Genomic DNA, 27,627 nt, shown 5'->3' with positions numbered 1-27,627 from the left:
TAAATTTAATAGGGGATGATAGGAGAACAATAGAAAGAAATGCAGAAATCTTATTAAACGCTTGCAGGGACATGGGTTTAGAAGTAAATGCAGAGAAGACTAAATACATGGCAGTGCGTCGGGACCGGAATACAGCAAATTATGGATGCGTTAAAATATTAAATAATACTTTTGATAAAGTGGATAGTTTCAAATATATTATCAATATTAACAGATGAAAATCATATTCACGAAGAAATTAAATGTCGACTAAAAGCAGGGAATTCGTGTTACTATTCTGTCCAAAATCTCTTGTCATCGCAAATTCTGTCGATGAATTTGAAGCTTAAAATATACAAAACGGTAATCATGCCTGTTGTTCTGTATGGCTGCGAGACATGGTCACTTACTCTGAGGGAAAAACACAGACTGAAAGTATTTGAAAACAAGATCCTGAAACGAATATTCGGACCCAAGAGGAACGGGAATGGGGAATGGCGGAAACCTCATAACGAGGAACTACATAATTTATATGGTTTACCCAACATTGTTAGGGTCGTCAAGTCTAGGAGGCTTAGGTGGGCGGGTCATGTAGCTAGAATGGAAGAAAGTAGAAACGCTTTCAAAGTCTTGACTGGAAGACCAATTGGAAAACGACCATTAGGAAGACCTAGGCGCAGATGGAAGGACAATATTAAGATGGATCTCGCAGAGATTGGAATACAAAGTAGAAACTGGATGCAGTTAGCTAATTATAGAAGTCAGTCGAGAGCTTTTGTGTACGCGGCATTTAACCTCCGGGTTCCATAGGCCATAGAGTTAGTTAGTTTAGAGCTTTTGGAACAAATGTTCCATTTTGAAAAAGAAAAGTGTTATGAAAGAACAAGTTGCGTTAAATTATCATGTTAGACATACGGAAACACTTAAAAGTTACGCAAATTACGATTGGTCGGTAACTTCTCTGTACATAACAGTATTAGGGAACTAAAATTTAACCCATTGATCGCCATTATATATATATATATATATATATATATATATATATATATATATATATATATATATATATATTGAACGCCACGGGCAATAATCCGCCACTAATACTTTGTTTTCGCCTTTCTTTTAACCCCATAAATGTATAATTTTCTTTGTGTATGGTTTTGCATACACGCGGCGTGGATATTAAATTTTGACTTCTACGCCATATGTATGTAATAGCATACACAGCTATAGAGCGAACGTGAAAAAGTGCAATAAATATTTGCGTGTATGGAAAACCATACACGAGGCGCTGCATGAAGGAGCCGTGTGTATGGAAATTCATACACATAGCAACCAACGTTTTTTTTTTTTTTTAAATAATAATAAAATAAAATGCATCTCGGGACTTATACTATAAAATTATGTAGTAGAGGAGCATGCAAGCGTTTTTTTTTTCTGATGGAGACGTTTTACGAAAACTACAACTATGCTTTCTAGTACCTCCTTAAGGAAAATGCTCGTGATGTTACTAACACATTTTAGCTTGAGAAGGGAGGGGAGGGGCGTAAATAAGGGCCCCGCATTGCAGGGGGGCCACAAGCCATAAAGGGGCCCCCAAATCGTGAAGTGGGACGTAGAGAAGGGGCCCCACTTCACACTGTCTGCGGGAGGGCCCCCAAGCCTTTAGTTACGCCACTGCTATCGTGATTAGGTTTTTATCAGGCTTGGAACCACCTCATTCTTGATTTATACTACTGTTTCTAGTGTCATAATCAAGTGTAAAACAAAATTTTACTTGTAAACCATATGAAAAGTAAGTCTATACTAACCTCCGCCAATTTTGTCAATGTTCCGAAGTTGACAAGGTCATTCTTAAAATAAAAATGTCGAATTTTTTCACTTATGTCATAAGATTTCCTGGAGTCTCTCTCAAAGTCAAAATAAATTGGGGCTACTCGGTGAAAATCTTCCTGCAAATCATGCATCTTAAGTGGTAAGACCATAAATTCTGTAAACAAAGATTTTTTATATGAATTAGAACATTTGTAGAAGTAAATGAATTCGATTTCAATATAGAGACAGGATCAAAATCATACTATGGTGTATTTGTTTATCGAAGTTTAACATTCCGTTGTAGCACTGAGGCTATATGGGAAGTGGACCTATAGTTTAAGGTGGAATTCATACTACATTAATGCGTTGAAATTTCAATGATTTCCCACCAGGACTAGGCGCACCAAAGGCGCATGCGCTAGCCACTAGACTAGTGGAAACGACTCAAAATATATAATAGGTCTAAATGGTAAATAGTTATTAAATATACTCAGCTAACATTCAAATTGATTAAGTAATGTGGAGAGCTCCTTCGTGGCTAAGCGGTTAGCGTACGCGCCTTTGGCGTGGGAGACCCGGGTTCGATTCCCGGCGGGAGCTCATGTGGTTCGGATTCCACGTTAATCAGTAGGTCCACGTCTCATATAGCCTCGCTGCTGAACGGGACGCTAAACTAAAATCAATCAATCAATCAAGTAATGTGGAGTAAAAAAATTCAGAAGAAATGACTAAATAAGTGATTGTTTTAAATCAATCTATGTACTAAAAATTGTTTATATACTAACATTATAACACGTCATATGTATGCATTTGATTCTTTGATCAGTGCCCTGCTCCACCATGTAGTGAAATATATATTTATTGCAAGTACAATCTGAACAAACACACCAAAGGTGCAAAAATTGCAGCCAAGTTCGTCAACCTCAAAATGTGTTGAGATGAAGCTGGATGGGCCAAGTTCCCTGACCACTGCATCTGAAACGAACATTGGAACTTGGGGCGAGGTGTCTAACTTATTCGAATACACCAAGGTATGTTCCTGGACCACCAAGATTTCACGGCCGGGACATTGGCTAAGGCTGGTGGTGACCCCCAAATCCATCACGCTCACAAGCACCATCCCTAAGGTTCGTCAGCATCATTTTCCTTGAAACTTCGTGGTGGATTATGTTTTCCTTGTCCGGATTTCGAACCACCAATCTTACAGTAGTATATATGTGCCTTAGCGCATCAGCGAAGTTGATATTCGTAAGATCGGTGGTGGCCCCAATCCCACTACGCCCACCACCACTATCTCTAAGGCTCCTTAACATAATTTTCCTTGACACCTCGCGCCAACTTTCAGCGTTCGTTTCAGATGCAGTGGCCAAGTTCCTTGGTTCATCCATCCTCATCTCAACTCTTTTTGAGGCTGATAAACTTGGCTGCACTTTTTGTATCTCTGGTGTTTTTGTTCATATTTTTTTTTTTTTTTTAGTTCATCTTATCAATATAGGATATTGGGGTTCTCAATTGTGGTATATTGTTGGATTGAAATTTAGAATTGTACATTTTCAAAGGAGTCATAATGTGACACATGCAACATTAGTTCCCAAGAGCTCCCCCACCGGGAATCGAACCCAGGACCCCATACAACAAAGGCGCACATGCTACCCACTAAACCAGCGGGGAAGGATTCTTCTATTAAGTATCTGTCAGAGAGTTATGTTCAAACGATATTCTAGTTCATTTACCCGAGCTACAAAATCACTATAGCTAACATTTCATTTTTCATTACCTAAATACGAAGAGTATCAACAGCATTATTTCTTCCAGACCTGTTTTTTGGGAGCCACTGAACTCTGAGAGTGCCCCACCTCCGGAGCAGACCAAAATAATATATAATATAATAATAAATAGAATAGTATCAGCAGTGCCCCCAGGAATACTAAGTGTGCTCCCCGGAACATTATTTCTGAAAGAAACACTGATCAACAGGGCCCCAAAACCCTTGATGCTGAATCCTTGATGCTACATCACTAGACATTGTTGGTGTTTCAACATACGTAGTTGTTCTCTACCCTTCCACATCGCGAAATTACGGAGTTCATCACGTGACGTGGATGTTGTGCAGTTTCATACTGCCTCGTGTTTTCCTTCTAATAATATACACCTTTTAAATAGCTTATAAACTTAATTATATTTGCCACCAACATATCATATAAAAGTCGAACAATTGGATTTATTTTTTGGAAAACTTCATTAATTCTAAATATCCCAACTTCTACATTCTTACTTATCAATTTAATTTCAATATCTATTTAATATCAATGACTGCAATAAAGGAAAAATATTCACCGAAAAGAAAAAAAAAATATTAGCTCTTTTTTTTTTTTTTTTTTTTTTTTTTTGTCTGAGTTTCCAACCACCAAATTTACAACAGTATGTACGCTCCTTAGCCCACTTGACCACTCGGACGATTGACAACATTAACACTATGCACATGTGTTGAATAATGAAGTCATTCCCGATTTGTGATTGTGAGGACAGTTTTTCACCCATAAAAAAATTCCCATAGTGAATTCCTCAAATTTCAGTCTCAAGCCGTTATAAGTAGGCTTCGGATTTTTGCATATTTGCATGTTTTTTTCCTGATGTGATATTGATATGCTCTTTAAACAGAAATCCGTTTCAGGTGTTTTGCGGTAAAATAACAGAGTTTTATAGTGCATATATTTGCATATTTCGGAGGTTAGTGCATGTTTATGTCGTTACTGCATATAAATGCATATCTAAAGGAACAACCAAATTAATAATTTTTAACGTCCAACAACTTTCCTCATAAATGGAATTTCAAGTTTCTAATATAAATTAGACTCAAGAACTTAAAATGGTTGATTGTTGTCGGTTTAGAATATCTTCCAAGGTCATGTGAAAGAATAACAAAAGGGTGAGTGATTCATCCTCCCGGCAATGATGCGTGACTGTCACCTTTTTAAAGAAGATATAAATAACGGTATCAAATCACCCACAACAAAATTTCCAAGCCATCCATCTTAGAAGTTAAAGTTGTTACTGTTGTGTGTGTGTGTGGATTTGAAATTGTGTGGTCTTGTGGCAGTATAAGAATGCCAAAGGAAAAATCTGGGTCCATTTAGTTGTAGTGCGACATCTTCAAATTCGAATTTTAACTAGCTCAGAATTTTGTCCAATTTTTGTCCACCCAAGAAAGAAATTTGTACCATTCAAATAAACGAGGGAGGGCCATTTCAAAATTTGTCCTCATCGATCACCTGTAGTGCAGTGTCTTAAAACTTGAATTTTAACTAACTCAGAATTTTGTTCAATTTTTTTGTCCACCCAAGAAAAAAATTTGTACCATTCAAATAAACGAGGGAGGACCTTTTCAAAATTTCGGCCACTTCAATCACCGGTAGTGCGACATCTTAAAATTCGAATTTTAATTAGCTCAGAATTGTGTCGAATTTTTAAACATTTTAGTACCACCAAAAATAAATTCTGTACCATTGAAATCAACCAGAGACGGTCATTTAAAATTTGGTCACTGAAATTATCTGTAGTGAGACATTTTCAAATTCGAATTTCAGCTATCTTGATGGTACAAAAATCTACAAAAAATAGGAAAATTCTAAACTACATTTAAAGATGTCTGGTGATTGAAGTGGCCAAAGTTTTGAAATGGTCCTCTTTTGTTAATTTGAATGGTACAATTTTTTATTGTACAAAAATGTAAGGAAATTGGGCAAAATTCTGAGCTAATTAAATTCAAATTTGAAAATGTCGCACTATGGGTGATCGAAGTGGCCGAAAATTTAAATGGCCCTCCCTCGTTTATTTGAATGGTACATTTGTTTTCCTTGGGTGAACAAAAATGGACAAAATTCTGAGCCAGTTAAAATTCGAATTTGAAAATGTCGGATTACATGTGATCGAAGTAATAAAAGTATACAAGTATAACAATATACACTTCTCCCTCATACCTATTCTGTCTATCAATACAAAACTTGGTACACACATTTCTTACCACTATACTATTTTTCGAGATACATTTAGATTGTCTACTTTTACCCGAGGCCAGTCCAGATGGGTCCAAAGTTGATGTGAGGGATTTTTGGAGGGAATTTTCCCAACATTTTCTCACCTGTTCAAATGCATTATGGGCCCCAATACATAGCACCTCTGCAAAGCTTGTTTCATGCTGAAGAGAATGAACTATAAACCATGGTTTTTCAAGGAACAGTGTTGATGCAATAGCTATTTCACTGCGATTTTCTTTATACCAACGGAGTTAATGGACCACAGGGCCTTATTCCGTTGTCCATGGTATCTAATTTTTTGTGCATGGACATATCTTTATGTTTATCGAATAGACTAGGTTTGATTCGGATGTCCGGATGGCACGTTCATGTCCGTTCCTTGTTAGCTAGTTAAAATTCAATTTTGAAGATGTCTTACTACAGGTGATCGAAGTGGTCGAAACTTTTAAATGACTTTCTTTTGTTAATTGTTTTCTTCGTTGGACAAAATTCCTGAGCTAGTTAAATTCAAATTTGAAGATGTCGCACTACAAGTGATCGAAGTGGTCGAAATTTGTGAAAGGCCCTCTTTAATAATTTGAATGGTATAATTTTTTTCTTGGGTGGACAAAAATTGGACAAAGGTGTCGCACTACAACTAAATGGGCTCGAAAAATCTTCTAGAAGTTATCTTCTGAAGCAATAGATTGAAGCTAAGAAACGTTAACAATTCAACATGAAAATATATTTTGCAAAGTGTATGCTAAACAAGTAATACTTTCAAAGTAAGTAAGCTTGTTTTCAGAAAAGGACATTTCTATTTTGTTCGACAGCAAAAGCTCAAACTTCAGCAGCTTTTTTCTCTTATATTTTCATAGCAGTTTCAAGTCTGGTAAAAAGTTTACGCAACTATGAAACAGCCTAGATGTAGCTTTCTTTTTGCATACTTGACAGAGTTCATCCCAAAGAAACCGTTGAAAAATGTATTTCGGGAAGAAATGAACAACCTTTTCAAAAATGAGCTCTAAATATGAGAGTTTGTGTGGCTTTCATACACACCTCTGTCTCCAAACGTAAATTCCCTACTAACCTTCAGTTATGTTTTCGATAACTTTCCCTTCTTCCCATTTATTCCTTGTTCAAATAACTTTATTCCATTTAAAGTATCAATATTATAGTCTAAAGTGTAAATTATTGCCGCTTAAGAGGACAATGTTACGGCAGCAGAAAATTGGATACAAAAAGTAATTTCAAGTAGATTTATTTTCTTTTAAACAAGAACATAGAGGTTTTTAATATAGACTTTTATTACAGTAGTAATTGCCATCAACAGACCCTTTATTAAACGAAAATTTATTTTAAACGGAAATATTTCACGATCCCATGAATTTAAAGGTAAAACAAAATGTGTTAAATTCTCTTGATTAGGCGGAACCCGTGTTGCGAACAACGCATATTAAAATACACTTTTTAACAGAAATTTTCAAGTTCCGTAATACAGTGTTTAAAATTTTTTAAGACATTCTGTGAGAGGTTAAGTATATGAACTGCGTTGTCTGTAAAGATCTTCGTTTACTTGTTACCCTACACATTTACTCTTTAGTCCACCACCATGTAAGGCCCTAGATACCGTGCGAATTTTTGAACGAAGTGCAATTTACATAGTTCTCTGCAAATACCAATAATGCGTTATCTAGCTGCTCTAGAGACAGGAACAAGGAGCATAATATACACAATAGATTAAAAGGGAGCCAAAAGTAGAGGGAGGGGCGCTGAAAAGGACATACAGGGTGTCTACTAAAATTCCAAAATGAAATTTCGTGACTTTTTCGTGACCTTTCCTTTATCAAAGCATAAAATTTCGGAACATTCTCAAGAGCGAGGTTGGATGCGGATTGGGCCGAAATTTTATGGGTGCGATTTGGTAACGATTTCGTAGCGTCTAAAGCCGACCATAGACATCTTTGGTTGTGAATTTTGATGTTTTGTAGAACAAAATTTTCCAGTTTGTACGTATATTTGTACAGATTTAAAAAAAATCGTGACAGCACGGATTTCAGATTTATCGGGAAGTAACATTGTTTCTTTGAAATACTGTCCCTTAACGACCCGTGACACGGAAGGAACATTTTCCATGTACAGTAATGTTTTAACAAATAAATGAAAGTTTTAGCAAGAAAACACCGAAAACTACATAGTTGTATATTGCAGCATGAATGCATCATTGTTATACACAAATATATGTAGTTTAAGTAATACAGCCTTTTTCTCTAAAGATAAAAAAAAAATCCTCATTTAACTTTAGCTTTTGATTGGTGCATATTTACAATTTTTAGTGCATATTTGCATATTTTCAGTGCATATTTTCGTGATTTTTAGCGCATATTTGCATGCATATTTTGCCGTTTTTTAGTGCATATCGATCCGAAGTCTAGTTATAAGGTACCTTTATGGAGAGTTTCACATCTTTATTTCATTAAGAAGTACCTAATGGCCACAGACAGTTTTTCACCCATAAAAACATTCACACAGTGCATTTCTTAAATTTCGAACGTTTTCCATACTCAAGTTTTTAAAAGGTAGATAGATATCTTTATGTAGAGTTTCACGTCTCTATCTCATTGGGAAGTACCTAATCAATGTGATGAGTGAGTGAATGAACCGATTTCTACTGGCTAGGGACAGTTTTTCGTCCATAAAAAAAATCCCATAGCACATTCCTCACATTTCAGACTTGTCATTATAAGATATCTTTATGCAGAGTTTCACCTCTCCATCTCACTGGAAAGCACCTAATCTATTTCATGAATGAGTTAGTGAATAAATGAACCTGAAAAATGAATATTTAAGGGGTCCAATACTCGAATGTGGTTGAAGCTAAGAATGTGAGATTTGGTATATGAGCAGATATCTCAGATGTCTCGTTATATGCTAAACCACATGTTTATACGCTTAATAGAATCGTTTTCACAGAGCCACGAAATCGGCGATTTTACCCAAAACTCTTATTCGTGTACAACGTGCTTACGGCAGTGCAGGCCGGTTTTTATTTCCGAAGAATTTTCTTCGCGGAAATTGGCTGCCACACACAGCCGTGCATGTTGATACATTGTATATGTTATTTCGACCCAATTTATTCATCCGTTAGACTTCTTAAGCATCTAATTAACATATGTTTTCGACCTAGGCTTTCTGTTTTATTAACATCAAGATTTTGATTTACTAAATTAATGCATTAATATTAATTTTAAGTGTTACAAATACTTTTGTTGAGATTATTGCAACTGAGTCGTCCAGTCCCAAATCGGCTCTTGTCTATTTACAGCAAGTCCCAGAAAACTAGAGATGTGAACGAGACAAGATTTGTGACTGTCTCGTCTCGAAAATGTGCTGTAAAAGTGATGTCTCGACTCGAAAAATGTATATTTCTCTATTGGAAAAGCCGTGTCCTAGACTCGAATTTTGTCAGGAAAATTTTGTCTCGACTCGTCTCGTGCGCATCCCTACAGCAAACAGAAAAATGTAGGATCTGCGTATTTTGTAGGACTGAGAATACTTCAGTGTGTTCATGTGAAAAACTTGAACTTCATCAAATACTTCCAGTTCTCCAAAATAGATCAATACTACAGTTTTTCTCGGTTTTCTGGGATTTAATATAAATGAACAAGATCCATTTTGATTGGAACTGGACGACTCAACTGTAACATATTTCTGAACCTCATCATTGTTGTATACTAAAATATCTCATAATGCTACAATTTAATTCATGTGTTTACACATTAGAAATTGTGTTCTAATTGATATGAGCATGCTAAAGAATACTTACGAAGAGCATTCTGTAAACCTTCGTGAGCTGTGACTCCAACAATCCAAGGAACCTGATTATAATCTCCTGATTTCATAATTTCCATAGGATGCTTTGTAATAAAACTGGTTTCTCCCTCTGGTTCAATAACAGGAGTAAATGGGAAGAACAAGTCATTACCCCATTCCTATAACGCGAAAAGAAACATTAGTTCACAGTCAAACTTAAAAAAAAAAAAAAAATGAATTAGAGTAAAACCTTTAAATAAAAACAATCAAATGGGTGTTTGTTTATTTTGTATTGGTTGTATTTTATACTTTTGTATCTTTTCATTATTTTTTATTTATTTATTTTTTTTACGCACAGAGAGAAAAACTCAGTGTACATTTAAATTATATCAGTGCATCAATAAATCTATTGTTCTATTTTCAAATCAGAAGTGCATACTGTTACAAAATTATTACTGTAATTAAATATACCGTTCTTAACCTTTATTTAATTCATGATACACATTTTAATAAATAGATTCAAGTCTGTAATATTGTCTCGTGTGAGATGCTACACTTGCAACAATGTTTTTTTAAGAATTCTATATAAAGTACTGTTTCATTTTAATATCGAAATATTAATTACTGTTCTTTATTGATTTGGCGAATACTTAGAAGAGAGAGAGAGAGAGATAAGGGTCGTCCACATATTACGTAATGCGACAAAGGGGGAGGGGGTTGGCCTTTAGTTACGAAGTGTGACAAGGGGGAAGGGGTTTACGTCTTTTTTACGTAACGCATGTTTTTTGCTGTATTTTTATTCTCAGGATTATATGCAATATTTTAAACAAATAATTGTATTCAGTTTTCTTTTCTTTAAATAAACAAGTAAATTAATATTTCTATTACTGTGGAAAATTGCGAACATATAAGCTATATAAATTGGATCATGTAGAAGGATTCGAGGATGCTACTAGACACCAGCATGACTGGTGACGAACCCTGCATGTATTATAATACAATAAAACTCCATTTTGTGGTTATCGCAGTATTGCATTTACGGCGCACGTTTTACTGGAGTTAGTTGTTAGTGATCGTAACCACCACTTGAAAATGCGCTCGCGTTCCCACTCGTATCACTATTTCTGAGAATATTATTTAAAACTTTTAATTTGAAACATTTCCCACTATATTCTTCTAAAGGGTTTCGCATGTGAAACACAAGAAACTCGTGAAATAAAATGTTCCGCGATGAAGCGATCCATGATTTGCAGATCAAAATAACATATTTAAAAACTAATTAATCGGGTATTCATCTCGCAGTGAATTTTGTTTTTATCTTTGGATTTTAATATTTCTGGAGAAATCGATTTTTATTCGCATTATGGCACTGATTTAGGACAAGAAGAATTTGAAAAAGGATAAACTGAAGTCCAAAGTCCAAAGAAGATGCTCGAAAGCTTGTTCACAAACTACATGTCCCTGCTTGTTCATGTGTGCAACTACTTCGAATTTGTGGTCGCGAAAAGAAGTTCTTTGCATCGTCCACACATGCGAACTTCAAATACACGAAGTATTCTGGATCCCGAAAAAAAGTCAATGACAGTTCTTTAGATCCTGTTTCACCTGCATCTGCCTGCACCTGTATTTCCTCCTTACCACTCATCGGTGTGCTGAAAGGATGAGTGCTATCTCCTTGAGAAAACGACAATATGCATTTCCGAAGAATTAAGACTGGTTAAATAAACAATCATGATGATGAAAATGATAAGAAAACGACTGGAAGCTTTTAAAATGTGGGTGTGGAGAAGAATGGAGTGATAGCAGGGTCAAGAATGAGAGGGTGTTACAAATGGTAGGGGAAAAGTACAATATTAAATATTTTAAGAAGAGGAAGAGAAACTGGTTGGGACATTGGCTAAGAAGAAACTCTATCATGAGGGACGTGCTAGAGAGTATGGTGGCAGAAAGAGAGAGAGAAACGAACTAGACTACAGTTAATGGACGATATCAAAACATAAAAATCGTACGTGAAGACGAAGAGGTTAGCAGAAGACCATGGAGCATGGAAGTTCCTCAGCTGCAGCAAGTGACCTGCCAATAATGACAGAATATCTATGATGATGGGGTTAAAATATTAAGATACTACCATTTTTAATACATTGATTTTTTGGCGAAAAACACTACAAATATATTCGGAATACAGCATTTTGTAATAAAAAGTTCTACCATTAAAAATAACCCCGAAAATAAACATAATTGGCGAAAAAACAAAAATCAAAAAAGTGTTAAGGTAACAAAGGGAGAGGTGTTCGGCCTTGCATTACGAAGTGTGACAAGGAGGATGGGAAGTGGTAAAAATTTGTCAAAAACAGCGTTAAGTAATATATGGACGGTCCCAGAGATATGCAATGGAAAAGTCCATGTTGGTCACCATTAATTTTGCAAGATTTTTCTACTTATATGGCCAAATTACAGTTAGTGAAGTACCAACTGTTGTTGTTAATAATTAACACTTAAACACTGTTCTATGGTTACAATTTATGTTAATTAAATTGAGCGCTGAATGTCAATATTTCTATTTTCGACTGATCTGAGATGTTTCAAAGTTTCACTGGCATGTACAGAAATAAGATATTAATCATACTACTGTAACCTAGTAGAATTATAAATTACTCAAGTAAGACAGTATGACCTCTTACTAACCTTAAGTTTGTGAATATCTTGAACAATGTCTTTGGCATCAAGTTTCTTCAAACAAGCAAGAAAATCTTGAGAATTTTCCTCTTCACAGCCAATAATTTTGCCGTAGCTGAACGCGACTTCTCTAGGATCTTCAGTCAGTGCCCAAGGTGTCAATACTGTTCCACCTTGAGATATTCCCTTATGGAAAAGACCTTTAAAGGAAGAAGAGATGTATTAAAGGACTGTATAATGTATCTCAATCACCATTTTCAAAGAAAATAAGATACAGCAAAATATAAGGTGTGTAATTATTAAAATAATAGTAATAAACTAGTGTAATAATAACAATAATAATGATAATAATAATAATTGAATCTGAATTTGTAATTAGTTGAAATATGTATTTTGACTTATACGAGATTCAAGCTAGTATCCTTAATTTTATAAAATTTCACTAAATCGAAAATCGAATTCATTAAAAGATGTCTTTGGTCTAGGGTAGGATAAATCATAAAAATATTCTTGACAGCTAACGTTTATAGACAGAGAAAGTATAGTAACTAATAATCATATTAAGCAGATTACAACAAAAGAAATCTTGCATCAATGGCTATGAAATAAGTGGATGAAAATACAACAAGAAAACACCAAGTGATGCTAGTATTTACCTTTAGATTTCTGTGACAAAATATGATATTGAACACTAATGCCACCAGCTCCTCCACCGAAAAGTGTTACTGAGTTCGGATCTCCTCCAAAAGAAGCGATATTCTTTTGTATCCATTTCAAGGCTTGAGCCTGATCTTTCAATCCAAAGTTCCCAGGAATAATATCATCTCCGGTACTCAGAAAACCTAAAAAAGTTGCAAAATGGAATAAAATTGGAGCATAGTTTTGGAAGGTATGCACAGCAAGAGTTATAAATTGTATACGTTGCATATTGCTGTTAAGTACTCAATCTAAGGTTCATCTACTTCAACTTCAGGCGCTGAGGCGTCCCTATTGTTCTCATCTAGTGCCGTATCCATGCTATATCAAACAAGTGTAGTTTTATTAAGAAAATTTACTCCAAACTTTATTCTACGACATACATATGTGCACTTTCTTAATAAGACTATACTTGTTTGATGTAGTTTAAATATTTTATTTTACACTTCGTCTGTACTGTTTTTGTCCTCATAAATGCAATCTACTTCTATAGAGAATTATATTTTTTTGAGAATATAGGTGGCACTACTTAACAATTACTTACCGTCTTTTCAGGTATAGTATCACACCGGTTCAATATTATATAGACATAGTGCCTTGTTATATTGGACCCCGTCCCAAATTTTGGAACCCACCCACCAAAAATTTCTGAATGCACGCCTGTGCCCATCCATTGTTTTTACACTTACAAGTTTAATTATAATTAACAGGAGAATTAAAACTATTATACACTCGTAAAATGTATGTAGATGTGCGTTTTCGTTCCATTACGTGTCAATGTTATTACTCTCATAGTATTTAGATACAGCAAAGTCCATAAACACTGACTTGTTTAATACAATTTACCTATAAGAAGCAGCATATTTTAATTGTATCAGAATTCTTTTACAACTGTATTATTTATTTTGAGTACTACAGTATATACTTATCTTCATTTATTCGGTTAGGTTTCCTAGTTAGGCCTTACGATACAAAAACTTGACCATATATAAATAAGCATATTATAACAGCCCACCATACAAAACAATACCAAACCGTACTACAAAAAATACATTCTTTAACATCTATTAGGATTTCCACAAAACCTGGTATAAATATTAATAGATATAATTTAGGCAAGATAAAGGAATATTTAGTATTATCCAGTAAAAGTTACAAAAAACTAAACATCACAAATTCAACGTTATATCTTCTTTTAATCATATTTCATCATTGCCATGAGCAGTAGTTATTAAGGATCTATTATCTTCCAACATCTTCCCCCACCAACTTATCGACTGCGCTAGCTGAAAACTCTCACCAAAGCTCTTCAAATCGAAATTAACCATTGAATAGTGTCAACAAGATTACATTGATACAATGTAAATATTCTATAACCAATAAACTAAACTATTTTGTCTCTTCGTACACTAAGTAAATTTACTATAAACACAAGTATTCGACCTTTCCGCATATGTACCTTTATTCTTATAACTACAGCTTACTTAATTCCCATAAATCCAATTGATATATTCTGTTGTTGTTTAAGTATCAAATATACAGAGTGTTTCAATTTTTTAATTTTGATGAGTTTTACTTCCCGTTCAGCAGCGAGGCTATATGAGACGTGGACCTACTAATTAACGTGGAATCCGAACCACATGAGCTCCCGCCGGGAATCGAACCTGGGCCTCCCACGCCACAGGGTGTTTCAAAACAACACCGACAACGTTTGGGAGGTGATTCCTGACACCAAGATAAGACAAAAAGTATAGACCATCCTGGGAGCACGAATGCTCCCCTTCGGAGTTATACGCTGCCGAAAACATAAAAAAGTGAAATTTAAAGGTCTAAAAATCCAAAACTATGGGATCTTCCGTAGTCGGGTCAAGACTTCACTGAGAAACTATACACGCTATCCAAAAATGCATGTTTCAGGATCTTAAGGTACTCACGAAGCAATCTTTATAGAGGAACTTTGGTTACGGGCATATAATTTGAAGTACTCTCCAACTACCTCTATACAAATTGTTGCGGAAGTACCACAGAATTTTGAAACTTGGATATTTGGATAGGGCACATACTAGTCCCTAAGTGAAGTCTTGACCCGACTACGGTAGGTCCATATTTTTGGAGCTATGGACCTTTAAAATTCGTTTTCATCAGCCTCTAACTCCGAAGAGAAGCATTTGTGCACCCAGGTTGGTCTATACCTTTTGTCTTATCTTGGTGTCAGGAATCACCTCCCAGACGTTGTCGATGTTGTTTTGAAACACCCTGTACATTTAAACACATATTATCCATATGGCAACCCTAAATTCAGTATCAATATCTGTCTTCGGAATTCTTGATAACACTATCAATAAACAAATATAGACTATTCGTTTTACTCTTATTACAACTTGCCCAACAATTAACTTAAACTCTCTCAACAAACTCGGAAGCAAATAAATAGTCTCTGTGAGATCGTTTTTTAAACTGGCTTGTTTAGAATTTGATTTATGTATATCATCCAAAATTAATTTAATCAGACCAGTTAAAGTAAAGGATAAATAAATATTACCTAAAGGTCCCAGTCTATAACTAGGTGCCACTAAAACTACGTTTTCTTCCAATAATCTCTGTGGTCCAAACTGTTCGCTGGAAGTAGTTCCAAAAGTAAAACCGTCAGGATGTAAGAACACCATAACAGGCAGTTTAACTTCTTCATTGTTTTGAGGTACCTGCAATTACATTTCACATTATTATAGTAAAAGGAAAAATACTTTAAAAAAAATGCATATAGTAGTACTTAAAGCAGGGGCGGATCCAGGACGGACTTCTGGGGAATGGTGGGTTGTAATACTGCTACTTAGAGCTACTTTTAAGAGCTCCAAACTCGGGGATGGGTTTTATTTATATATATAAAATAAGAAAGTTTCCTCTTCTGGGAGGGGGGGCAATCGCCCCCCCCTGGATCCGCCCTTGACTTAAAGTAGGACCTGGCAATTATGAATTTGTGACTTATGGAAGCGCCTCTTGTGTAGCTGAAAAAAACTTTGGAGAAGTTATTTTGCCTTACAAAAAACCTTGATCCTCTTTCTCCGAGTAATATTTTGTTCGTTTCAATAAAACTTGGGAAACTTCTCCATTAAACATGCTATTTCTGAAATGTACAAATTGAAAATGTCTCTTGAATGCTATTTAGATTAACATGTCAGACTTGAAATATATCAGAACAAAATTGATTTATTAATGGGATTTTATTATTATTTTGAGTAATGAGACTTATGAGAGCGAACCTGCTATTTAATATTTTGTAAAAGGGATATCTCTGGAAATATCCTTAAATTTAAAAACTAGTTTGGAATCTACGTAAAAATGGTTTCAACATATTTACTGACAACGGAACATTCCGATTTTGTGAATTCAATTGCTGAAAATGATTGCTAGCACTGGATTCAGCACCAAAAGAAACAGAGAAAAATAAGGTGTTTAGTGGTAGACCGTATACGGGGTGGGAGATAAGTGAGGGCTAAGTGTAAAGATAGAACGTAGAAAATGTCTAGAAATGCCATGTTAATTTTGAAACGAGTAGAGAGATTGAGGTCAGATGTTGGATATGATATGAGGAATGCCTATAGAGCTGCACTGAATAGACGTAATGTGAATCATGGGGAACATCTGAAAAGCCGCCATGTTGGAATTAGCGCAAGAAGAATATACGGGAAAGGGGTCATGTGGCATATGGCTCTTGACGCACATCGTCTTTTGAAATCAATAGTGGCCAATACAGTTTGAGACCTCTATTTAATTGCAACTCTTATGGACCTTAAGAATGATTGTGTGGTTCATACAAAAGTGGAGACAATAGTGGGCACATTTGAAACACGATAAAGATGGACAGTCGGCTCGTCATAGCTGTCACCGGTGTTGAAATTGAAGCAGTAGTCGACAAGTGTCTTATACGGACGGAAGAAGAACACATCCAACGGTTGTATGAGTGACATGCAACCATATGGGATAAGGAGTCGAGTAAGTTCAACATTGTCCGGTTTGTACACCAACTGTTCATCTTTATTGGTTCTCCATGAGTCAACGAGGAGCAGCAGTTTTATCTGCTCTATAGAAGACCAGAAAACGTCAGTCATGAACTTCAGGTTGTCCTTCGTCATATTTGCACTTTAAAAGCATATGAACAAATGTTGGATGGATCAGGACTTTTGTTGGCTGGAAAGTGGCCTCATTCACGTTTGTGGTAGTTCCTCATTCACGCTACCTTTACCACAGTATTGCTTCATTGTTATAGCGTGGAACGTCTCCTCTTACAGAGATCTCAAACTGTATTGATCACTCATTCAATGGGGCTCTGAAATATCTGGGGCAACATGGTATTACTTTTAAAATAGGTACCTGGGGCAACATGGGATTGCCTTTACGTCGGTAAACTATGTACTACATGACCTTCATTAATGCAAAGTCAAGAAAGTTTGACCTTTTTATTTCCACACATAACCCTTGGTTCTTCATGGTCAGTCCCGAAAGGGTAGTGACCATTACTTGACTTTTATAAGTTCTACGAAATAGAATAGCGGCAAAAATCGTTTCTTGCAATAGAATATAACATTACACTATGGTACAGTAGCAGCTGTTTTACAGTTTTCTTTAAGTCGGGGCAAAATAAATACGTGAATGTAAAATTATCAGATCGAGAAATTATGAGCTGTTATGGAATAAGTTCAATAAAAATCCTTGTTCTTATGTATCTTACAAATATACAAAAATATATGAAATAAAAGTTGTTGCTGTGCGTGCTTTTTTTTTTTAAGTAAAGACATACAACGTAATTGGTGTCACATTTTCCATACACCAGGAACGAGACCACCGAAACTATTTTACATATTAATAGAAATAATAAAGTGAATAGCTAGTTATTTTACTCATGTTCTCAAGTATTTTTCTTTCATGATTCTTTAAAGTAAAAAAATTCTGAGGGCTAAGGGAGGACAGAGGATCTAACTCTCTTGCCTTCCCCGTATAAGGACGCTCAGGCTTTCAGCAAAGAATGACACTAAATGATTTCTTTAAACAAAAATGCTCAGATTATCCTCTGACTACTGATTAAAGGGGGGTGGGGTGAAGTTTCAGGGTCTGTCTCTAGAGTTTGACTGGAGTATTATGGATATTGGAAATATAGAAGAAGCGTGTTAACATCTGTTGATAACTGACGCACCTTTATACTTACATTATTGTTCGCCTATAGAGGTTTTGACATTTCCCTAATGTTTCGCCTTTATGCAACTTACTATGGAAATGGAAAGATCTTACAAAGCAGTTGACTTTTACATTATGTTTGAAACTGCTTGTATGTTAAGAAGATACACATAAGCTACATATATTAAGATAATGAGCAAATTTAACACGGGATGTAATTTGTTATTTACGCCAAGTGAAAATTCTTTACTTGATTTTGAAGGAAAGTGCTGCTCAAAATTATCGTATACTTCGAGGATATGCTCCATCTTAAGATACGTGATTCAACGATTTAAAAGTGCTGATTTCGATGTTAAAACAAAGAACGATCAGGTCAAAGGAGAAAGTTCGAAGGCCATCAGTTGCAAGGATTATTGGATTAAGATACATTGAAACTCAAAAACAAGTTAGAGAAAGATGCAGATGCTGCAGAAAGATGCTGCAAACAACTTAGAGAAAGATTAAATGTTGCACAGCAAACAACTTCTCATCTCAAACAATGGGAAGGTTTTCAAAGAAGAGAGATCAAGCTACATACACTGATCGACAGACAAATAGAAAACCGAAAAATCATGAGAGAACTCTTGCTTCAGCGGCATGAAGTTCTTTCTGCATCGATGGCTATGAAAAGTAGATTTATTTTGAGAATTCCAAACGAACAAAATCATGGATTGGTCCAGGTCAACCATCAATGTCAACTGTAAGGCAAAATTACTCAGGATAGAAGACAATGCTCCATGTATGATGGAATCAGGAAGGTATAGGTATTGTGAACTTCTAAAATCAGGTGAAACCATTAATAGTAATCGCTATTAATGATCAATTTGAACCACATCTTGATCGTAAAAGGACCGCAATAGACCAGAAGATACGGCAAATTAATTTTCTTCATGATAACACACCATCACACCCTTTAAAACCAGTTAAAGACGCGAAAACCCTTTAAAACCAGTTAAAGACGCGAACACCCTTTAAAACCAGTAACAAGAATCCTGCTTGGGTGATATTAACTCAGTCACCGTATTCAGCAGACCTTGCGTATTTAGATAATCACTTGTTACGATCGATGCCACGCACATTTTCTAAGCAGCAGTCCAGGACGCACAAAGAACTAAAAAAAAAAAAAAAAAAGGTCTCTAAATGGTTTGCCTTTAAACAAACAAAGTTCTATTGTGACGGTATCCACAAATTACCCCCAAAGACATGAAAAATGTGTAACTAGCGACGGCCATTACTTTGAACAAAGTAGTTGTGATGTGCCTCTTGCAGTTATTATCGAGTCTTCTTTGCTTACGAAATCCGAATTATTAACCGATACACCATTAATAGATATAGTAGTGTGGTTGGTTATCTATCTATCTATCTATACACCCTGCATTGATCAAGTATAAGATTTTAATTTATGGCTTTATTTGCTTCGGCTCTTCCGAGCTTAAGATGTAAGTAAAAACACATTAAGAACAAATAATAAAGAAACTAAGTCTATCTGATGGATAATAATAAGAAATGATACAAAATGCAGTACGGTACAGTATACCTACTTTTGGGCCACTCTTATATTATCAAGAGTTACCAACTGCCCATTAATTCATGTACTAGACATTGAATGAAGCTAACTTTGTAAATCTGTTATTCTAGTTAAAAATTGTAATTCAAATAAAATACCTGTCTTGTGTAAACATTTAGATATAAACAATCTTCATTTCCTTCATATTGTAATTCTGGGAATGTGATCTGTGGGCACATGGGTCCATCTTCATTTGCCTCTCGAACGCCATCCCATGGTTCAGCATCTACGGGTGGCTAGAGGGAAGAAAATGTTTAATACCAAAATAATTCAAAGTATTCCAATATCGAAACCAGTTACTAGATACGTACTACTTAATACAGATTTTAATAAAACAACAGTAATACATGCTTTCAAGTTTCTTGATGACTTCAAACCTTCTAGAGCAGGGGTTTTCAAACTGTGGTACGCATACTTCTGGTAGTAGGAGACAGAGTGGTCAGTGTTACGCTATAGAGTTCACCTTATATTATTTGTATAAGTTTTACTACATTAACATTATTTGATTTCAAAAGGTGTCTTAAAATCGCACCTACAACAAGTATCGTGACTAACCCGAAAATCAATTGTATTTATCGGCTCAAGAATAGAATCATATCTTGTTATAATTATCATTATTAGTAGCACTGCTTGTCGTTCTGTTTCTCCGCCCCTAATTTGTAACCTGAGTGCCCATTCGACTCATTCGACTCTAGATTGCAAGACTTATATTCTGTTGCCTATCCTTAAATAACTATTGTAAATACTACAAACCAAAACGATTATTTTTAATACTGAATTTCTTCGTTAGTACTCGTACATACTAACAAAGAAAGAGTTATTTAAGACCGGACAGACAGAAATTCTGGGTGTGTCGTGTAAATTTTAATAGAACTAACTTTAAATAGAAAGTCTGACTTTAAATAGAACTTACTTTAACTAAAATTAACTTTAAATTGAAAGCCTGTCTTAAAAAACAAAACAAGTAAGACGCAATTTCACATTTCGATTTCTTTTCCTCTGCTTAACTAAACAACACAACAATGTATTATTTTCTTTTTTAAATAATAATAATAATAATAATAATAATAATAATAATAATAATAATAATAATAATAATAATAATAATAATAATAATAATAATAATAATAATATCTTTTTTAAAAGTGCAATTTCATTCCCATCCGAAAGTGGGCGGGCCGCAGAAGGTAACGCCTTCTCTGGGGCCATGAGCACTCATTTATTGGTAGTTTCACTGGAAGATGGGTATCAGGATTTATTTATATATATTTCCTATAATGATACATGCTAGTACAACTATAAGAACTTATGCATAGTTTTCGAGAAAATTGAGATAAATATTATTGTTTTGTAAGCCTAAACATTGTTCCTGTAGAAGAACCACACTACCTATTGAGGCGAAATTCGTACTGCAATATACTCTCATCGACCTCTTAATTGTGACGTTAGCAGCATGACGGTACAAAGTATGGTTAATAAGATAAAGCTCAAAAAGGTAATTAACTCTTACATTTTAATTTACCTGTTAAAAATAAAATATTGTCCAAACGTAGCATATACATTAGACCAGAGGTGTGCAACTTGGAACAGTGGGCGGGCCAATCACAGAACACTAAATGGCGTCAGGAGCCTCAGTGTAGGTATATCATTTTTACGACAATTGAATAGTATAGTATTAAATGATGGAACATGTTCATCGTAATTTACATCACAATAACACAAAACAGCTGTTATACTGGTAACCAAAATTTTTACTCACTGAAGAGGAGCAGAGTAATGTATTTAGAACTTTTTCGGTACATCTAGCAATCCTTATACCGAGGGAAATTTCCCCCAGGTATCTGCGCTTGCCAAGTTCTTGTCTTCAGGGCGTTACCACGTTTCGCACTGTGTGATCGATGCAAAATTTCCAGTTCACTCTTAACAGGTTTTGGAAAAAAGAAAAATTATAATAATTTGTTTTCAATAACTGACCAGAGGGCCGGAAGACAAGGTTAGGCGGGCCGCATATGGCCCGCGGGCCGGCTGTCGCACACACTTGCATTAAACGATAGATCACATCAAATTAAATATAATAGCACACGTGAGGATAAACTCTCTAGCGTGTGCTTCGAGAAAATAGAGGAAAACTGATTGTCATGGCATTAAAATGTATTGTATTTTGTTCGTTGCCAGTTTGATGTTCATAATTTTTATTTTGCTGGAATACATTATGTATGTATTTATTTTTATGGGCCACTTATATAAAAAATATACACTAATATATTGTATCAATTGTTGGTTAATTCATTCTAATAGTGATGCACATACTACTTTAGCAAGAAAGGAAAAATACATTTGTTCAATATATACTTGATTTATTAATCTGTTCCACAGCCGATTTATTAAGCTGTTCCACATATGCTTATAAGCAATGGTGGTGAAACCGATTTCACCCCCATCTCTGACGGCTTTGGATCGTCGAGTGATTCTTTTTTCACTTTAAAGTAATTCTTCAAAATTTTGATCCCAAACACAAATATTACACGAAAAATAAGAACCAATTTACGCTTGTATGATCATATATCCAGTATATATATGTTTTGTATATAGAATTATTAAACTTAATGTTAAATATTTTATTCACTATAAAGAATTCGAGTTATTCAAGAAGTGGAAAACAATTCACATTGCCAACAGTGCTCAACCCATTTCTTTTATTTGGATTTCTCAATTGATTCCGCAAAAATCACTCGATTACATATCCATTAAAAGTCATATTTATTAACAGCGTAGTTTGAAACTGATATAAAATGCTAAGTAATGCCGAAAAATTGACACGGGGATATTATTTTCATGATGCGTTGAAAATTAAACTATTTATTCAATTTGGATCGTGTCTAAAGCAAATGCGTAATTCATTCGACCATTCATTTTCAGCACCAAAACATTGACTTTCTGATTGAGTCTGAATTACACGCGATCCTACTGGAAATCGAAGCCTCGTGAATGTTCCACGTCTTAAACCTATCCTACATGACTTGAAAATTGTCTGTTCCCTACTTATTGGAACTTTGTAATTATTTATTTGAATTACAAGTTCACACAGGCCTATTTGTCCGTGGCTTCACTGACGTATACTTTCTTCACAGTAACATTTTAGAAGTGAATCAAATTAAAATGTACATAATACAAGAATATTCATTCGTGTCTTAAACACTAGCAAAATAATAATAATAATAATAATAATAATAATAATAATAATAATAATAATAATAATAATAATAATAATAATAATAATAATAATAATAATAAAAAAGTGCGCAAATATATTTCAGGTGCACTTACATTTCGAAAAGCATTAAGAAAGTATTTTACTTCTTTCTTAATAATAATAATTTGCATATGATCTCGCAAGGCATGCAGATCTACTGCAGAGCCCCTCTTTTCCCTGAAATGTTCTGAAATACGTGTGAGTCTTTCTTCTGCAAGAAGCAGAAAATCATCGTGTGGATCGCGCATCAGCATATAGCCAAGAGGCTCCGCCTTATTTCCTTCTTCTCCCGGCCGCCTCAAAGAGGTAGGTAGAAAACACACTTCTTCAGTCACATTAAAAGTGTGATTACTCCATATGTATGGGCAAGGTTTAAAGGGCCGCCCTGTAAGACAGCTGAACACGAGAGAGTCAAACCAGAACACGTGGACAGAGGGCAACGCCGTGCACCTCACTTTCGCTATGCCGGCAACTCTCTCATGGACATCAGTTAGAGTTGCAGGAATATAATATCCATAATTGATTTTTTTAAAATAGTTTTCTTCGTATTAATTGCCAAGGTACGTTATTTTTTATTACATTTCAGAGTTGTCCTTGTTTACAAATAATTGAAATACCAGATGGTAGCTGTAACAACTGAAACGACGCCATTTAAATTAGGACGCATAGCAAGCCTAAGCTTAATCTTATCGTGCTTCTAACATGATATTAAAAAAAACGTGCACTGTACTTACCTTGAAACGTAGATCTTTAATGGGAGGTTTCGCATAGGGAATTCCCAAGAAGGAGTAGATGGTTTTGTTTGTCAATGAAAGTATAATTTTACCTTTAAGATCTCCTTGCTCTACATGGATAACTGGTGACTGAATATATTCTTTTTCACAAGCACTTAAATCAAGTTGAAAAACATAGAATAGTGCGAGAAATATTTGGCTTATATTTGCCATAATTTGTGAACTACAACTCTGAGCGTTTATCTTAGTTGGAAAGAAAATCTGAACGGCATCCAAATAGGAAGAAAGTGTTAACTGTGTTATCAGCAACTGATAAATGATTTCTTTTGTCTCTCGTATTTTTTTAAAAAAAGTCTATATGCTTCGATAAGATTAAGCGATCAGTTGAGGACACTTAATAATAAAATTTTGATCTTTAGAGCATTGGTAAACCGTAGACTCATGAATCGCATGGTCACAGGTTCAATGTCAGATCACACAATGGACAAAACATGGAATTTTTCTCAGAACGCTCTTGATACTACTTCTTTTTAGCATTAACAAGAACATTTTTTAAACCATTAGTCGTTTGTATTTAACATTCGCATACAATGTTCGCAAAGGATCTGCACAATAATGACACTACAAGACAATCGTCTAAAACATGAATTTATTATTTTACAATAGGTTATGACATGAAGCTCAGGCTCAGAAGCAAAATGAACTTAGTGCTTGAAATCTCCCCTTGATGAAATTCTGTATATTCCATTGTTCACATACACCATTAATACTTTCGGTTCTTGGTAATATTTTTCCCAAATACCATACCCATATTCCGAGTAGTAACAGATCATGTTTTTAAAATAGTCAATATTTATCCAGTGACCTTTAAGAGATTAGCTAGTGAAGAGAAAGAACTTTTAGTGAATCAAATAGCTTCTGTATCCGATTAATAAAATACAAATGAAGGAAACGAGGCAGAAGGGTAGTAATGGATTGAGGGAAGCCAAGTAATTTTTTTTATATGTTTCGCAATAGGTGAGAAACCCTCATAAATGCCCATCCTGCTTATTACACTTGACTGTTGGGGTAATAACGTTACAAAACAATCACTTGAGTCATATGAAAGTCACATGGAAACAACAGTGCATGGAACAAGTATCACTATTGTCTCAAACACACATGTGGTAGAGAGCATTACATCAAATTTTATTATTATTACAATTATTATTTGTAACAAATCAAGAAGTTAACAAGGTGCGTAAGGTGTTGGATTAAACGTCAAAGTTTACAGTTAAATGTAATATAATCAGAATAAAGTGACACTTTATTATAAGAAAATTATTCATGTACAAAATCATAGTAGATGTACTCAGAAGTAGAGCTCTTTGAAGGAAATGCTATTCAGTAGATACCACTAGCGCAAATCCCGGGGGAAATGAGGGGGACATGTCCTCTCCAATCTTGGAACTGAGGGGGATTGTCTCCCCAATAATCCAATTTGAAATATGTTTTGGGGAGAAATTTGATGATTTTTGTCCGATTGCCACACAGGAACGTGAGATGAAATTGATGTCCCCCCAGCCTCAAATCTGGCCGCCTTCCAATGTTGAACACAACTCTGCTCCCTTGATCCTCCACAACATTTTTTTTCAACTTCATAAATATTTTGGACATCGCAAATATACCGACAAACTGTAAGAGGTCATTCCTCACATCAAAATAAGAGAAAAAGTTCATATGTACCTATGGCGAAAAGTGTATAGTTTCAGAGACTGTCCAAAATCGCGAAAAAGCCAAATTTCAACAGGTCCTATTTCGAATTCCAGAAACTGTGTATGGTGCTAATTATTATCAGCGTAAAGGAAGTCACGTATACGCATTCCAAAATTGCATATTTCGTCAATTTTCAATAGGTATACAGCTTATTCCCTACAGGGTGTAATTCTCAGATATGCTCTCAATATAGTTTTCAGTCTACTATGATTTCATGGAGGTTCCAAAGTAGGTAGAAGGTAAGCCTTGACAACAATGGACATCCAAGGCTTCGGAGGGAAATGTTAGGATCCGCTAGCTCCATGATTTTTTGTCCTCGGAATAATGTGTGATGCGATGTATTTCGCCACGGTATATTTCACGTTTTGTTAACTTATAAGTGTAAAAGAGAACACTACAGCATGCTTGTTCCGGAGCACGAGAAACCGTGCTCCTGACGATCCTGAACACTTCTGACATCGCGCCAAAGGATTCTGTGCTCATTGCTATCAAGGCTTTTCGTTTGCCTGCTTTGGACCAATCATAAAATCAGAACAAATCTCAAAATTCGGTTGATGGCATGTCTGGGAATTTCACCCTGTATGTAATACTCTGTACACCCACTGAAAATTAATGAAATGTGCATTTTTGGATTTCGTATGCGTGACTTCCTTTACGCTGATAATTAGCACTATCCACAGTTTCTGGAATTCGAAATAGGGCCTGTTGAAATTTGGCTTTTTCGCGATTTTGGACAGAACTAGCTCTGAAACTATGCACTTTTCACTATAGGCGCATATGAACTTTTTATCTTATTTTGATGTAAGGAATCGCCTCTTACAGTTTGTCGGTCTTACCCGTCCGCCCCCCATGTTGAAGACAGATTTGCGCCGCTGGTAGGTACAAAGAGAGGACTTTGACACCGATTGGGAAGTGTCCGTGTAGAGAACGAGCTTCTCTTTTTGTTTCCATCAGTAAGTAATAAAAACCAAGATGACGATAGTTTCTGCAATCAATTAATTGTTGTCTGAAAAATTGTTCCTGTACAAGGGAAATTCATTATTCACATGTGACTAAGCTACAAGACGCCTACGTTCAATGTCAACGGCGCACCGACCGATTATACTTTTGGAATATTCCATTCTATTAGTTTTTCAACATGGCTGAGTGGATACAATCATGGTTAGATAACTAAGATTTTCGTGGTTCGAATCCAGTCTCGAAAGCTGAAGAATTTTTAAATTCTAAATTCCCTATCTTCTAAATTCCCTATCCCTAAGATCTTTCTCTCCCTTCGTAACCATCTGATGCTCTAAAAAGAGCTCTGCACCTTAATTCGACAACTGCTGATGTGATCCTCACAGTTCGGAAACTTTCCTTCTTCTGTTTCACAAAATCACGAATTTCGTCATAATATGGATGCTGTCCGATAATGTTTTCTCAAATTATAAACTTGCATATGTAAAACATGCCTTTCTCTCTCCATATTTGAATCTCTCTCAATGTCGTCCATAAACCCATATGGCTTGGGAGCAAACCTTTAACTCTTGAAACCAAATGTAAACGCTCTGGCAATGTGCTATCGTAACTCTGTAGGTTTGTTGCTGAAAGCATCATCATTTTAGATTTTGTTCAGGGGAGGGGGATAGTGAGTTTCACTTTTTATATCAGTGTTTTACTACACATTTGATCAAACAATATGTGTTTATCACACTCAAGGGAGGGGGCGAATTACACCCTCAAGTCCTGCCCAAATGAAGCCTCTGGAACATTTGTTTGCAATTACTGGGAAACAAAATGAAATTAATTATTGAATAACACTCATTTCTGTCAGTAGTTTTTAGAGTTCTGCGCCTTCATTACAGACTTTGGGAAGCACAAAACCTACTGCCGTGATTGACAATTTCCTTAGATTTTACAAGAAGTATCTTCCTAGCTTGAAATGATATGCAGCCTTTGAAGGAGGGGAAAATGCAAATAAAGGCGTTTATGAAGCTATGGGAACATTTTGAGGCATTTTTATTCAGGCTCTACAAAGATATTTAAGAACAAACGAAACAAAGAGACGGTTGTACAGGTATAAAAGTTGTAAACATGGTTCCTGTTTTTTTTTCGTCTGGATGGGAAGAGTAT

The 27,627-nt window shown here is 35.3% G+C and overlaps 1 protein-coding gene across 1 annotated transcript in view; it reads right to left on the bottom strand.

The window, feature by feature from the left end:
- LOC145669326 (carboxylic ester hydrolase-like) overlaps window positions 1-24,015 on the bottom strand; it is a 32,597-nt gene extending 8,582 nt beyond the window's left edge. The window contains exons 1-7 of the mRNA XM_081737633.1: window positions 23,761-24,015; window positions 19,872-20,009; window positions 15,538-15,697; window positions 12,956-13,141; window positions 12,309-12,499; window positions 9,637-9,802; window positions 1,791-1,969 (exon numbers count right to left, since the gene is read on the bottom strand). Coding sequence (XP_081593759.1) covers window positions 1,791-1,969; window positions 9,637-9,802; window positions 12,309-12,499; window positions 12,956-13,141; window positions 15,538-15,697; window positions 19,872-20,009; window positions 23,761-23,973 — 1,233 coding nt within the window. The 5' untranslated portion in view covers window positions 23,974-24,015. The remainder of the gene's footprint in view (window positions 1-1,790; window positions 1,970-9,636; window positions 9,803-12,308; window positions 12,500-12,955; window positions 13,142-15,537; window positions 15,698-19,871; window positions 20,010-23,760) is intronic.
- Window positions 24,016-27,627: the final 3,612 nt, after the last annotated feature.

Source organism: Thermobia domestica, chromosome 13 (genome assembly GCF_964235325.1).
Source record: "Thermobia domestica chromosome 13, izTheDome1.hap1.1, whole genome shotgun sequence".
Taxonomy (NCBI): domain Eukaryota; kingdom Metazoa; phylum Arthropoda; class Insecta; order Zygentoma; family Lepismatidae; genus Thermobia; species Thermobia domestica.
Note: the sequence above shows the minus strand (reverse complement) of the source record. Positions and strands in the feature narration are given on the sequence as shown.